General features: G+C 53.6%; 1 protein-coding gene and 1 non-coding gene across 2 annotated transcripts; one reads left to right on the top strand and one right to left on the bottom strand.

Annotated features, from left to right (window-relative positions):
- Positions 1-3661: 3661 nt before the first annotated feature.
- Positions 3662-12347, bottom strand: SIGLEC11 (sialic acid binding Ig like lectin 11). Its single transcript, XM_054588550.1, is given in 10 exon segments — positions 3662-4872; positions 6382-6469; positions 6720-6813; positions 7043-7327; positions 7418-7675; positions 11064-11111; positions 11309-11584; positions 11704-12087; positions 12183-12290; positions 12293-12347. Coding segments are annotated over 10 exon segments (1776 nt in total). The 5' UTR covers positions 12333-12347; the 3' UTR covers positions 3662-4677.
- LOC129082986 (small nucleolar RNA SNORA8) lies at positions 10588-10723 on the top strand. The gene has a single exon (XR_008530451.1). It is a non-coding gene; the product is annotated as a small nucleolar RNA SNORA8 (small nucleolar RNA).
- Positions 12348-14754: the final 2407 nt, after the last annotated feature.

Raw genomic sequence — 14754 nt, 5'->3', positions numbered from 1 at the left:
CCCCCCCCACCTTTCACCCACCCATCTGCCCTCCCATTCATCGGCGCAGGCCTCGTGGAGCCACTCGTTGATGCCTTCTTCATCCGCTTGTCTTTCCATCCGTTCGTCTTTCCATCCGTTCGTCCTTCTATCCATCCATCCTTCCATTCATATACAGATGCTCCTGGACTTACAGTGGAGTTATACCCCATTATAAGTTAAAAATATTGTAAGTCGAAAATGCACTTTGCCCCGACTGGTTTGGCTTCGTCGGTTGGAGCACTCGTCTCATAGCCCAGGTCAGCACGGGCCTGGGTTGTGGGTTTTGTCCCCTGTCCAGTGCACAAGAGAGGCAAGCAGTCGGTGTTTCTCTCTCAGGTCAACGTTTCTCTCCTTCTCTCCCTCCCGCCCTACTCCTCTCTCTAAAATCAATTAGCTTGTCCTTGGGTAAGGATTCAAAAAAGAAAGGGGGAAAAATGCACTTAATAAACCCAGACACAGACCTGTACCTTCCATAAAAGTGAACTCAAATACAAAACTATGAAACTTCTAGAAGAAAAGATAGGAGAAAATCTAGATGACTTTGGGTTTGGTAAGTTAAAAAAAGAAAAAATAAAAAAAAAAAGGAAGGAAAGAAAGGGAGAGCGAGCCGCACTCGCACTGCGCCGTGGAGCAGGGCTGTTGACCTGGAAGCCGTTCGGCACCACAGCGCAGCACCGCGCCCCATCGCATAGCCCAGGAAGAGATCAAACTTCAAAACCCAACTGACAGTTTCTATTGAATGTGTATCATTTTCACACCATCGTAAAGTCCAAAAATTGTAAGTCGACCCACCACAAGGCTGGGACTGTCTGCAGCTGCCCCTCCCTCCCTCCATCCGTTCACCCTGCCTGCCTGCCATCCATCCGCCCTCCCTTTTATCCTATGAATGCCACACGGGCACGGGCATCGCGCTGCCCCGGGGGAGCCTGGTGAACAAGGTGCATCCCCGGGGGCTGGAGCTCGTTCTCTGGCCGCCACACCCCGACTCTGGCCCCAGATGAAACGGTGGCTGAAAGTTAGTCAGACGTATGGTGCTGGTGGTGGGTTTTGTAAGGCGTTTTCACCGCAGGACGGACGCCTTGGAGCCTTCAGTGAGAGCAGGTGTAGTACGACTCCCGGAGGGGCCCCTGCGGCAGCTGGGAGGCCGAGTCTCTGCCCTTCGCTTATGAAAAAACGCTGCTTCTAAGGCGATTACGAGGGAAATCCCTGCCAGATGCGGCCTCAGAAACAACAGCAGATGTTTGCAAAGACTCTTGTTGGTGTTAAAAAAAAATCAATTGAGGAAATGTGAAGATCTCACTGGCTTCATTCAATGACTCATGACTCAGGCAGCATCTCATGAGGCAGCCAGAAAGAAGCTCCAGGGATCGGTACAAAGTAAAAGACTGCCAGGCCGAAAGAAGCAGGAACAGGGAAGTTATACAAGGCCAAAAAGCAGGTTGGTTATTGAAAGGTCCCTTTCCTTGGGGGACCTGTCAGGCAGGTGACAGCGCTAGTGCTCATCTGGCAACTCCTGATTGGTTCAGGATTCTATTTCTGGGAGGAAGACAGTCATTAAGTCTTGGTTTGCTGATGTGGGACTTAGCACAAGTAACTCCATTTTGGGACTGTTGTCTCATTTTTAATTTTTTAATTTTTTTTTTTAAATTTATTTATTTTTAGACAGGGGGAAGGGAGGGAGAAAAAGGGGGAGAATCAGTGTGTAGTTTCCTCTCATATGTCCCTCTCTGGGGACCTGGCCTGCAACCCAGGCACGTACCCTGACTGGGATCAAACTGATGACCCTTTGGTTCTCCAGCCGGGCTCAATCCGTTGAGCCACGCCAGTCAGGACATGTTGTCTTATTTTTAACACTGAGTTGGAAGTTAATGGGAAAATTTTTACTGCTGTTGATGGAGATACTACAAATACAAAATGATGATGGGTGAAACAATCCAACTACAAAATGGGCAAAGGACCTGAATAGACACTTCTCCAACGGGGACATACACAGGGCCCATAGACATGTGAAGAGATGCGAGTTAAAACAATAATGACATAGCACCTCACACCTGTCAGAATGGCCATCATCAATAAATCAACAATCAAGCGCTGGTGAGAATGTGGAGAAAAGGGAACCCTCATGCACTGTTGGTGGGAATGCAGGCTGGTGCCGCCACTGTGGAAAACAGCATGGAGTTTCTTCAAAAAATTAAAAACGGAGCCTGCCTTTTGACCCAGCAATTCCACTTCTGGCAGTATATCCTAAGACCCCTGAAACATCAATTAAAAAGAATATATAGCCCTGGCTGGTGTGGCTCACTGGATGGAATGCTGGCCTGAGAACCAGAGGGTCACCAGTTGGATTCCCAGTGCAGGGCACATGCCTGGGTTGCAGGCCAGGTCCCCAGCAGGGGGCACGTGAAATGCAACCAGACATTGCTGTTTCCCTCTCCTTCTCCCTCTCTTCCCCTCTCTAAAAAAATAAAGAAAATATTTAAAAAACAAAAAAAGAACATATGCACCCCGGTGGTCGTAGATAGCAGCGTTATTTACAACAGCCAAGATCTGGAAACAGCACAAGTGCCCATCAGGAGATGAGCGGATAAAAAAGCGGTGGTACGTTTACACAAGGGACTACTAAGCACTAAAAAAGAAGGAATTGTTACCTTTTGCAACACATGGAGGGAACTGGAGATTATTGTGCTAAGTGAAATAAACCAGTCAGAGAAAGATAAATACCATATGATCTCACTCAAGTGCAATCTAATGAACAAAGTAAACTAACCGGCAAAATAGAATCAGAAGCATGGATACGTGGAACAGACTGACAGCTGTCAGAGGGGAGGGGGAAGGGATCAGTCGAAGGATGTCCATGAATGACCCCTGGACATGGACAACGGTGTTGGGGTTACCTGAGGGAGGGGCTGGGTATAGGGGGACAAAGGGGGAAAAACTGGGACAATTGTTATAGCATAAACAATAAAATATTTTTTAAATAATAAAAAATAAAAACTAAGGCTAGCCCTGCCTGGTGTGGCTCATTGGATTTAGTGCAAGCCTGTGAACCAAAAGTTTGCCAGTTCGACTCCCAGTCCGGGCACAGGCCTGGGTTGCGGCCCAGATCTCCCGCAGGGCGCATGTGAGAGGCAGCCAATCACTGTATCTCTCATGCGTTGATGTGTCTCTCCCTGTCTTTCTCCCTCCCCCGCTCTCTAAAATCAAAAATTAAAATTACAAAAAAAAGTTAAAAGAATTGATGAAAAATGTACCTCTTTAAGTGTCAAATCCATTCTATAAAAAGACATTACTTAGGCCGGGAAGAGAAATTCTGAGGTGAAGTGGGTAATTACTGCAAGCATTTCCATGGCGGTCTCTTCCTAAAAAAAGATTTTATCCCCAAAGAATATGATTCTTTGACATAGATGTCCCTAAATACTCTTTACCAGCCTGGGAGCAAATCTTGTGTCGTGTCAATGAAGGAAATATGACAACAAGCCTCTCATTTTGTCTGTGGGCACCATTTTCTTTTTCTTTTTTTCTTTTTTTTTTTTTTGCGATACTCATTTCTTTAATCTTTTTTTATTGTATTTTCCCCCATTGCCACTTAGTCCCCTTACACCCTCTGTCCCCCAGCAGTCGCCACACTGTTGTCCATGCCCGTGAGTCCTTTTCCCTTTTGGCACCGTTGTCAGAAGTCGTTGATTAAGAGATGGAACGCAGTCCCGAGGCATGGCAAGGCCAAGCAGACGGTGCCGTGGAGGGTGGAATCCCAGCCCGGCGAATCCGAACAGCAGTTTTGCACCAGGGGGTTAAGGTTATGCCGGCCAGGGCCTGTTCACTGTGTCGGCTCATGGCGCGCACGTTTTCTCATTAATGGAAACCACGGGGAAAACTAAATGGGCAACCAACAGAAAAGTGAACAAAACAAGCTGGATGTGACCACTGTACAAACTAATTACAAAGTAAATGGAACACAGGCTGTAACGGCAAGGAATTTTATAAGCAAACTCTGCAAAAGGAAACCGTTAAGAACCAGAGCGTCAGGGGCAAATAATAAAAGAACGAGGCAGGTAATTGGATAACCGATCACTTAGTTCAGATAATTAGTGAATGATTTTTTGGGTGTGGTACAATATGTGAAGGGGGTCTCTAGGAAGCAGCGGCCACGCCCCGGAGGCGGTCCCTGTGGAGGGAAGGGAAAGGAGGCAGCGGGGACAGAGCCGCATTGCCGCCCAGCGACAGCCTCGCCCAGGCCTTCAGGGAGCCCCGGAGCTGGAACAGCCCTGCAGAGCGGTCCCCACCTGGGCCAGGATGCCCGGGCCTCACTCCAGGCGGGCTGCCCCGGGAAGACACGTGACCTCAGGCGCGGGGCGCTGTGCGCACGCGCACCTGTCCAGCGCTGTAACCGTTGCCTCGACTCCCCACCACAGCCCTGCCCCGTTAGGTCTATTGTGTCCCCATTACAGAGGGGCGACTGAGAAGTAAAGTGACTCGCTCAAGCTCAAGCTCGTAATGGGTGACCGGGCTGGAATTTGAGCCCAGTCCCGCCCATCCCCACTCCAGGGGGACGCACATGCAGTTCTCGCAGGCTCGTTCGCAGGAATTGTCCCTGCCGTCTCCCTTCCCAGAGACGCCCTGGGTCTTCCAGCCACAGCTCGCTGGAGCTGGGGGTCCTCATTCGCGGATCTTGATCTCTGCGTACTCGCTGGTGCTGGAGGCCTCGTGGTCCGAGGGCTCCCAGGGCCTCAGCCCTTGGAAGCTGAGGGAGGCGTAATGGAGCTCGTGCTCCTCCCCCGAGCTGGGCGCGGCTACCGCCGGGGTCGCGAGGTCTCCGTACTTGCCTGGCGGCGTGCCCTCAGGCTGGTAACCCTGAGCGGGGCGGAGGAAAGGGGGTCATGTTAGGATAATGGGGGCTGGGAGACAGCAAGGAGGGCCCACAAACGAACCTGGAAACTGAGCAAAGTAGTCCTTCCTCTCGTCATTCCACAAACATTGGCGGAGCCCCCATTCATTCCCGCAGTCAGCAAGTATTTGAGGGTAACAATGCCCCGCCCCTGGTAACCAACTGCCAGTCCCCTAGATCCCTTACAACAATCTACTTGGGTGCCGCTATCCCCTCTCAAGTATCAGGTGGAGAAACTAAGGCTAAGTAAATATCCCCAAACCACACATTCAGTTGTTGGTAGGGCCTAGATGCATGTCCCGGTGTCTCTGGCTTTAGTGCTTTATGGGACAGCTTCCTTGCGCCGCGGCCGGGCCTATTCACCGGGGAACAAAGCAGACACCATCCCTGACCAGCCACCGGCCTGCAAGTGGGGGACACAGCCACTGAGACAGTAGTGCATTCTATTACTCTCTAACTGCGGATTGTAATAGGGCGCGCAGGGATGGGGCAGGCGGTATGAGAAGGGCAGGAATCTGCTCGGACCTGGGCTGCCCTCAGGGGCCACTAAGCATTTCAGAAGTTCAAACAAACGCATTCGTGAGCTGGTTATGAACTCTACAAAGGATACCACAGTAAAGGGTTAGCCTCGCCCAAAGCAAAGTTTGGCCCTTTGCCCCCAGCCCCCCGGAGAGGAGGTCTAAGCCCACGAAATGTCCTGCCTGACTAGAGTGTCTTGGTTCACCTGGGCCCTTGGGCCACAGCAGGCAGCCCCTGCGAGCGCGGGCGGGGGCTTTGCCGCGTGGTGTCAGCTTGACCTCTGCAGGGGATGGGGACCGAGCTCAGCTACCTGGGCGGGCAGCCATGCCTCCTAGGCCAACCCCCAACTAAAATGGCGCACCGAGGCTCAAGTGGACCACCCCCCGTGGGAATACCCACTGTGTGTTGCCACACAGCACTGCTGGGAGCTGTCCTCGTCACTCCGTCACTCCCCTCGAGAGACCACGGAGCTAGTGCCTGTGTCTCCTGGACCCTTCCCAGGCACCCCGCCCTTGGCGGATTTTAACCCCCAGCCATCTCCTGGAATGACCCAGAGCCATGAGTCCAACTTTCTAAGTTTTCTGAGTCCTGACAGTGAGTTATTGAACATGAGTGTCTTGGGGACCCCTGACCTTGTAGTGGACCATTACTGGGGGGCAATCCCTCTGACATCCTGTGCTGGGGAGGAGAGAGAGAGCCGGGAGGGAGAAATGGGGAGGTGGAGGCAGGGAGGGTCCCATTGGACCCGAACCCGTTCAGTAAGGTGGACAGATCCCTGGCTCTGGGAGAGGAGATGTGGGTGGGGGCGGGGGGGGGGCCTCCCAGGTCGCTGGCAGGGGTGACTGAGTTGATGGGGACCCAAGAGGAAAAGCCTATTTGGGGCACAATGATCATCTTAAGGCATCAGGACAGAGGTGGCCAGAGGGGCCCGGATGGCCAGAGGGCCCATGACTCACCCTGGAGGTGGGGCCCAGCAGGGACGGGGCATCCTCCCCGGCAGCCACGGCGGCAGCCTCAGGTGCGTCCTTCCTGCTGACCTTCACTCTGAAAGGAGAGGCCGGGACCTTTCGCCAGCCTGCCTGGCTCGGAGCTTGGAGTGGGACACCCTTCCTCCCGCCGAAGAGGCTGGGAGGGCTGCCCACGGCCGGGACTGGGGGACGTACCCAGGCAGATGGCTCTCACAGTGAGAGCAGGCGCCCCTCACGGGTGGCTGGGATCGGGGTGGGGACGCACCGCCCCTCCAGCTTCCTCCTCCTCCCCTTGCCGTCGCCCTCCCTCTGCGCACCGCACTCACTTGAAGATGAAGCAGAGGCAGAGACTGAGCAGGCCAGCGACACCAGCTCCCGCGACAGCCCCCAGAAGGAACGATTTCCCAAGCTCGGGCTTCCCTGAAGACAGGTAGGGTTTGGGGTGACTCCCCTCCAAGCCCCGGGGCCCTGTGCCCCTTCCTCCCAGGGAACCTGAGCCAGTCCGTCCTCATAGGACTCGCCCCTCCCCCTGCCCCGCCCACTTTCCCGTCTCACCCCCTCCTGTCAGGCCGCCGCCCCTCCCCCGGCCCCGTCCCGGCTCGGGTCCCTGCCCGTCTCCCTAAGCCCCGGCCCCCAGCAGGCCCCTGACCTGGCAGCAGCAGGGCGCCGCCGCTCTGCGCCCCGTGGACGTTCTCCGCCTCGCAGCTGAGCCGGAGGCCGGCGCCGAGCCCCGCGCGGAGGCTCAGGGAGCCGTTGGCCCAGGGCCCCGCGGAGCGGGAGGTGACCGCGTGGGAGGCGTTGCTGTGGTTCCCCGCCAGCAGCCCCTCCCCCAGCCGCCAGCGCAGCGAGGGGGCCGGCTGGCCCCGGGAGGAGCAGCTGCAGCGCAGACCCTGGTCCTCCCAGGAGCAGAAGGGTCCCAGCAGCCGTGGGGGGTCTGTGGGGAGCGAGGGGGAGGGTCAGCGGTGCCTCTGCCCGCCCGGGACCCGGGTGTCCTGCCCCAAGGCGCCCACCTGCCCCCACTCACAGCGCACGGAGAGATGTAGGGAGGCGCGCAGGGAGCCCTGCGGGTGCTGAGCTCGGCAGGTGAATTCGCCTTCATGCCCCGACCCCACCCGGGGCAGCTGCAGGACCCCGGGGGTCCAGGGCTGTGAGGGGCTCAGGGTCTGGCTGCCCTGGGCCCAGCTCAGCGTGGCGGGAGGGTTGCTGTCGGCGACACAGAGCAGGCGCAGAGAGTCCCCTTCCCGGACTGGCAGAGATGAGCCGTTTCCCACGAGTTCCAGCTCTGAAGGGAGGGAGGAGGGAGGGGGCTGAGCCCAGGCCTGTAGCTCCCGAGTCTTCCTCCCAGTTCTCTCGCCTTCGCGTTTTTTAAGTTGGGAAGGAATCGCCACAAGTAAGTTTTCCAAGCACCCTTACTGAGATGTACCTCCCAGGCCATACAACTCCTTGTGCTTAGCATCACCGCAAGCGATTTAGAGCATTTTCATCAGCCCCTCCAAAAAACACACCCCGCACACCTCCGCAGCCTCCCCGAGTCCTCCCAGCACCACCGCCCCCCCGCCCCGCCCCCGCCCCGCCCAGCGCAACCCCTAACCTATTCTCTGTCTCTGCGAATCGGGACATCGTGTGTAAATGGAACCATACTCTGTGGCATCTATGTCCGGCTTCTCTCACTCAGCGTGACGTTTCCCAGGCTGTCATGTGTCATTGCTTCATCCCTGTCCATGGCTGAATCATGTCCCCTCTCTGGATAGACCATGTTTTGTTTCTCTGCCCATCCATCTGCTGACGAACACAGGAGCTGTCCCTTGACTTCTCTGAGGAGCCACCATGGTCCACATTTCTCTCCTTCCTGAACTGCTCGATGTCCCTCATCCGAGTATCCAACTACACTCAAGTGCCAAATCCTTGAAGGCGCCTCAGGACCTCATGTCTAGCTCCTCTTTGCCTTCCCCCAGTTACCTCAGGACGAGCAGGGCTTTCACAGGTTGCATTGTAAAATGCACAGAGAAGGAAGGCTGGGGTGGCTCCGTGGATTGAGTGCCAGCCTGTGAACCAAGGGGTCCTGGTTCGATTCCCAGTCAGGGCACATGCCAGGTCCCCAGTGGGAGGTGTGCAAGAGGCAACCACACACTGATGTTTCTCTCCCTCTCTTTCTCCCTCCCTTCTCCTCTCTCTAAAAATAAATAAAATCTTTAAAATTCATAGAGGAGGAAGGGGTGTTGGAAATGAAGTCTCCTCACACGACCTCTTCAGGCAACACATTTCTCTGGTCCGAGGTAACGCTTATGGCCAGTTCCTCGTGCTGCCCTCCAGGCCTATGCTAGAACGCCTTTGCCTGGTAACATTGAATATCTCCATCCCTGCAACCTGGGCGTAAAACTTGCAGCCCCGTTACTCATAGCGAGGACTGCAGCCGGAGAGCACCCACACCCCTGGAGCACCCACACCCCCCAGGCTCTGGTTAGAAATGCAGAAGCTGCATTGTCACCAGACCCTGGAGAAAGTTTCAGGGTCCATAAAGCTTCAGAAGCAGCGCCCTGGCTGTTCCGTTCGCCAGGGGACCATTCGCAGCAGCGATACCACGGAAAGCACACCCTGTAAGCGGCTCAAGTGCCCATCAAAGGTGGAATGGAAAACTGAAGCGTGGTCCCTGCACAGCAGTGTGATCTGCGGACAAGGAGGGGCAGGAATGACAGCGACAAGCCACACGGGTGAATGTCAAGGACATGAGGTGGAGCCACATGCAAAAAAAGGCAACTGTGACCCCACTCTAGTCACATTAGCCACAAGGTGGAAACAACCCCAGTGTTCCATCAACGGATGGAAGGAGAAATCGGTGATGGTCCATCATGCAATGGAATAGTATTCAGCCATGAAAAGGAACTTCTGACCCATGATACTATGTGGGTGAACCTTGAGGACATCACGCTAAGTGAAAGAAGCCAGACATGAAGGATCCTGTATGGTGTGATTCCATGTGTATAAAAATATTCAGAACAGGCAAATTTATGGAGACAGAGAGCAGATAGTAGTCCCCTGGGTCTGGAAAAAGTGGGGAAAAGAAGGGACTGTTAAATAGGCACAGGGCTCCCTTTTGGAGAGATGAAAATGTCTTGGAACCAGATAGTGGTGGTGGTTGTACATTACAAATGCCCTAAATGCCACTGAATTGTTTGCTTTATTTTTTTTAAAGATTTTCTTTATTTTTAGAGAGAGGAGAAGGGGAGGAGAAAGACAGGACAAGTAATATCAATGTGTGGTTGTCTCTTGTGCACCTCCTACTGGGGGCCTGGCTGGTAACCCAGACACATGCCCTGGCTGGAAATTGAACTGGCGATCCTTTGGTTCGCAGGCCAGCGCTCAATCCACTGAGCCACACCAGCCAGGGCTGAATTGTTCACTTTATAAGAGCTAATTGTATGTTACATGAATTTAATTTCAACTAAAAGTAAAAAATTAAAAGATCAGACAGGAACATACATTTCAATCTTATCCATATAAAGTTTTCAAAAACATGGTGAGTTAAACATCATGTAGAGATTCAAACATATTTGGTAAAATTATAAGAAAATAGGATGTTCTGGTCGGTGTAGCTCAGTTGTTTGGGTGTCATCCCACAAAACGAAAGATCACGGGTTCAATTCCCGGACAGGATACGTGTCTAGGTTTCAGGTTTGGTCTCAGTGGGTGAGTAGGTGGGAGGGTCGGCAGCACATACCAAAGGCAACCAATCGATGTTTGGCTCCTTCTCTTCCTCCCTCCCTTCCTCTCTCTCTAAAAACCTTCTCTCCCTTCCTCTCTCTCTAAAAGCAATGAAAAAATATCCTCGGGTGATGATAAAAAAAAAATAATAGTAGGAATGTGGCTGTGTTCATTCATGTGACTGTGGTGATCTTTCTGCAGTGTGTATGGATATTACATCACCACATTCTACACTTTAGATGCATATTATACCCCAGTTGAAACTAAAGTAAAAGAAAATAACCCTGGCTGGTGTGGCTCAGTGGATTGAGCACTGGCCTGCAAACCAAAGGGTTGCTGGTTCGATTCCCAGTCAGGACACATGCCTGGCTTGCAGGCCAGGTCCCCAGTAGGGGGCGCATGAGAGGCAACCACACATTGATGTTTCTCTCCCTCTCTGTCTCCTTCCTTTCCCCTCTCTCTGGAAATAAATAAAATATTTTTTTAAAAATTTGCACTGCATGGTGTCTGCATTCAGCAGTTTATTTCTGCTGGATGTTCAAAGGACAGTGCAATATAAATTCAGTATCTGGCATTGTTGGTTTTCTTGGCTTTGTGCATGTTAAACCTGGTATGTACTGATACAGTATTAAAAAGAGAAAATAAAAGGAACAGTAACAAAATTCAGCGCAGCAACTTCCTCCGAGGCTAGTGGAAGGGCATAAACGGGACGGGGGCACTTAGGAGGCACCAAAGGGAGAGTGGCCGTCCTATTCCTTAACCTGGGTGGTGCATCTATTTGACAGATCGTCTTTGCACATAATGAATAGTAAGTTAACACTATGTGTCAGAGTGAGCTGGGTGCACCCCTACAGGACACCCCTGCCCCGCCCCAATCTCTGTGCGTCACGGGCACCGTGGCCCTCCTGGGTCTGGCCTTGAGCCTCGGGCTCCCATCCCATCCTGGGGGAGGGGACGTCCCCGCTTACCTGTGGGGTTTCCTCGGAAGACGCCGATGGTCAGGTTCTGTGGAGCATCTGGATAGAGGGACGCAGAGAGGAACAGAGTCGGAGCGGGCCCTTCCCCAGCCACCCACCCCAGGAGACGCAGAAATGGGAAGAGGAAGAGAGAAAGGTCAGAGGCCTTTCTCCAGCCCTTCCTCCGGCCCCCCGCCCCCCCCCCCCGCCCCCCCGACCCCCGCCCACCGCCAACGGCTTCCTGGCTCCGCCCTCACAGGTCACGTTGAGCGTGATGGTCTTCTCCGTGCTCACATTAGCCCTGGGGAAAGTGACCCGACAGGTGAGGCTGGTGCCGTGGTCCTGCGGGCGGGGGGCGAGCAGGATCTCCGAGGAACTGTAGGCTGCAGGGTCCCGTCCCAGGGGCCTGAGGGCGGCTCCGGTCCAGGAGACGGTGGGGGACTCACAGGCCCCCTGCATGGAGCACGTCAGGTTGCTGGGGCAACCCGCCTTCAGGGGCTCCTTGACAAGGATGTCGGGGGTCTGTGTCAGCGCTGGAGGGGAGGGAGGAGGCCAGACCTCAGAGGGGACCCTGTGTGCGCCTCTCAGAGAGGCAGCCCAGCCCTGCACTGCAGCGCCTCCCTGTGGCCTGTTCCCGGGGACCATTGCATACCGGTCACCTCCACCGTAAGCAGGCTGCTTTGGTAAGTGTGGTTCACATGGCCTCTCTCCAGTCGGAAATAATACTTCCCACTGTCTTTCTTCTGGGCCTCTGTGATGTGCAGGGAGCAGTTGTTGTCCCTAGGGTCCCCAGAGAGGTAGAATGATTTGGCCTTCTTTTTTTTCACCCCTCTCTTGGTTTGATCGTTTGTGGCCACGAGAAGATCTGGTTTGGGATGATCCTTTTTCTGGAACCAGTAGCCGCGAGCAGGGGTCGAGCTGTTCCAGCCAACCTGGGGATAGGTCACAGCGCAGGACACATGGACGCACAGACCCTCCTGCACCGTCACCGATTCCTCCACACTCAGCTGGTACTCTACATCCTTCTGCAGGGACCCTGCGGAAGGCGGGGCAGAGAGGCTCGGCTGCAACGTCAGCCCCAGCCCTGGCGCTGGCCCCAGGCCCGGCACCCCTGGCCCTCCGCCTACTCACCTGCCCACAGCAGGGGCAGAAGCAGCTGCAGCATCTCCAGGATCCCCGGCGCTGGGCCTGCTCTTGGACCCTCTGGCTTCTGCACCTGCCTATATAGCCCGGAAGGAGCTCCAATAGGAAGCTTCTGGAGGAAATGGGGGTGGGGACCATCCACAGAAGAGGAACCGCAGGAGCCACGAATGTCCTAGAAGCGCTGCTTCTTCTGACTTCTCCTTTCACACAGGAAGGCCACAAGGCAGAGAGAGATTGTGGGGTCACCTGGGGCCATCCTCAGTGGCAGGGTGGTCCCAGGAGTGGGCTCTTGGAGAAAGGGCTCCACGTGAGGTGCTGGATCAGGCATTCATTTATTCGCCAGGCACACATCCAGTCAATGCAGGAGCTGGGAAAAACAAGGAGACTATGGCCTCCCAGCTGCTGCCCTCAGGGGCCTCACGCTAGAGTGACCCCAAAGCCAGAGCCATCCCCAAGCTCCCCAAGGACACTCCGCCTCCTGCCTGTCTCAGGGCTGGGTCTCTAGTCCACACAGGACTCCCAGCTCCACAGAGAGAAGCAGGCACCAGTTGTACAGGGCCCCACACTCCTAAGGACCTCATGCCAGGGGTTCCACATTCTGAAACTGCCATCTTCAAGTTCTTAATAACTTTACCTTTGAATATGTGTTTTGTAAGTGAAGTCTACAGGGGTAAGGAGTGTGTACCCAGGGTCCTGGATCCTGGGGTGGTGCTTCTGCCACCTCCACACCTGCTCAATCCCCAAGCCAGGTTCTAGGCCTCACTCCCACCTCCTCGCTCCCACCTAGGCTTAGTGAGGGTCCGATGATGCTGAGTTGAGAGAGAGGAGCCCCAGGTACCTGTGAGGGTCTGCACTGCCCACCCCACCGTCAAGCCCGAAGCATTGAATATTAGCTAGCACAGAAAGAACACTGAATAAGCCCTGGCCAGGTAGCTCATTGGTTAGAACATCATCCCAATGTGCCAAGGTTGCAGGTTCGATCTCCAGGCAGGACGCATACAAGAAGCAACCAATGAATACATCAATAAGTGGAACAACAAATCAGTCTCCCTCTCTCTCCCCTTCCCCTCTCTTTCTCTCTCAAATCAATTAAAAAACAAAAACAAAAAAACTGAACAGCCTTGGCTGGTGTGGCTCAGTGGATTAAGCGCCGGCCTACGAACTGAAAGTTCGATTCCCAGTCAGGGTACATGCCTGGGTTGCAGGCCAGATCCCCAGTTGGGGGTGCGCGAGAGCCAACTGATTGTTGTTTCTCTCACACATCGATATTTCTCTTTCTCCCTTCCCCTCTCTCTAAAAAACAAGGGCAAAAACTAAAAGAACAAACACCAAAAAAAGGTGCTCTATTCAGGCAATGGAGAATTATTCAGCCATAAAAAGGAACAAAGTTCTGATCCATGCTACAACATGCGTGAACCTCAAATGCTATGTTAAGTGAAAGAAGCCAGATACAGAAGGCCACAAAGTGATTCCCACTTATACGAAATGTCCAGAATAGGTAAATCCACAGAGACAGGAAGTAGTTTAGCATTGCCTGGGGTCGGAGGAGGGGGAACAAGGAGGGATTGTTCATGGGTACGGTGGTCTCCTTTTGGAGTGATGGAAAAGTTCTGGAACTGGTTAGTAGTGATGTTTGCACAATCCTATGAATGTGCTTAATGCCACTGAATTGTCTACTTGAAAATGGTTAAAATGGTTAAGTTTTATTTTCTATGTATTTCACCACAATTTTTTTAATGCTCCTAAGAAAACAACAGCCCACAACAAGTCAAAGAGAAACTCCATTGAAGAAAGGAAAAAGCAAATACCCTATTTCCAAACCAGGTCACATCTACAGGTACTGGAGGTTAGGACTTCAGTATCTTTTTTGGAGGAGGGACATGGTTCAACTTGTAACAGGCCCCCAGTAAAGTCCCTGGACACCGAGGCCCGGGTGAGCTTCCACAGTCAGCAGCACGGGTACACATTGTCACACACTGTCGCTGGGTGTATTTGTCAGCCTTGGGCTGCCGTAAACCACCAGAGACGGGAGCTCTTAAACAACAGAAATGTATTCCTCACAGTCCTGGAGACTGGGAAATCCAAGGCCAAGGAGCAGCCTGTTGGGAGCCACTTCCTGGCTTGCAGGCGATCACCTTCTTGCTCCTCAGAGAGAACGCCAGTGTCTCTTCTTATAAGGACACTAATCCTATGGATCAGGACCCCACTCTTATGACCTCCTGTAGTCTTAATTACCTCTAAAGTCCCTATCTCCAAACTCAGTCACATTGGGGGTTAGGGCTTCAACATGTGAATTGGGAGGAGCAGGGACAATTCAATATGCAGCGCTGGGAGAACTCAGCATTGTCCACGTGACTCCACTAGGAGAGGCCACCTGGCCAGTCGTGGATGTGCCGGTACACCTTTTCCCTTTGCAGATTTTAATCCCTATTCAATTGCAGTGATAAACCATAATAGTGCCTCTTAGTTCACTGAGTTCTTCTAGTGAATCATCAATCCCTGGGGAGATCTTGGGGGCTTCCACAAGAGTGGGTTCCCTTTTTTGGGCTGTGGTTCAGGG

Source organism: Pteronotus mesoamericanus, unplaced genomic scaffold, assembly GCF_021234165.1.
Source record: "Pteronotus mesoamericanus isolate MK-2021 breed Mesoamerican mustached bat unplaced genomic scaffold, CSHL_Meso_final scaffold_137, whole genome shotgun sequence".
In the NCBI taxonomy this organism is placed as follows: domain Eukaryota; kingdom Metazoa; phylum Chordata; class Mammalia; order Chiroptera; family Mormoopidae; genus Pteronotus; species Pteronotus mesoamericanus.
This window is presented reverse-complemented; position numbering and strand designations above follow the sequence as displayed.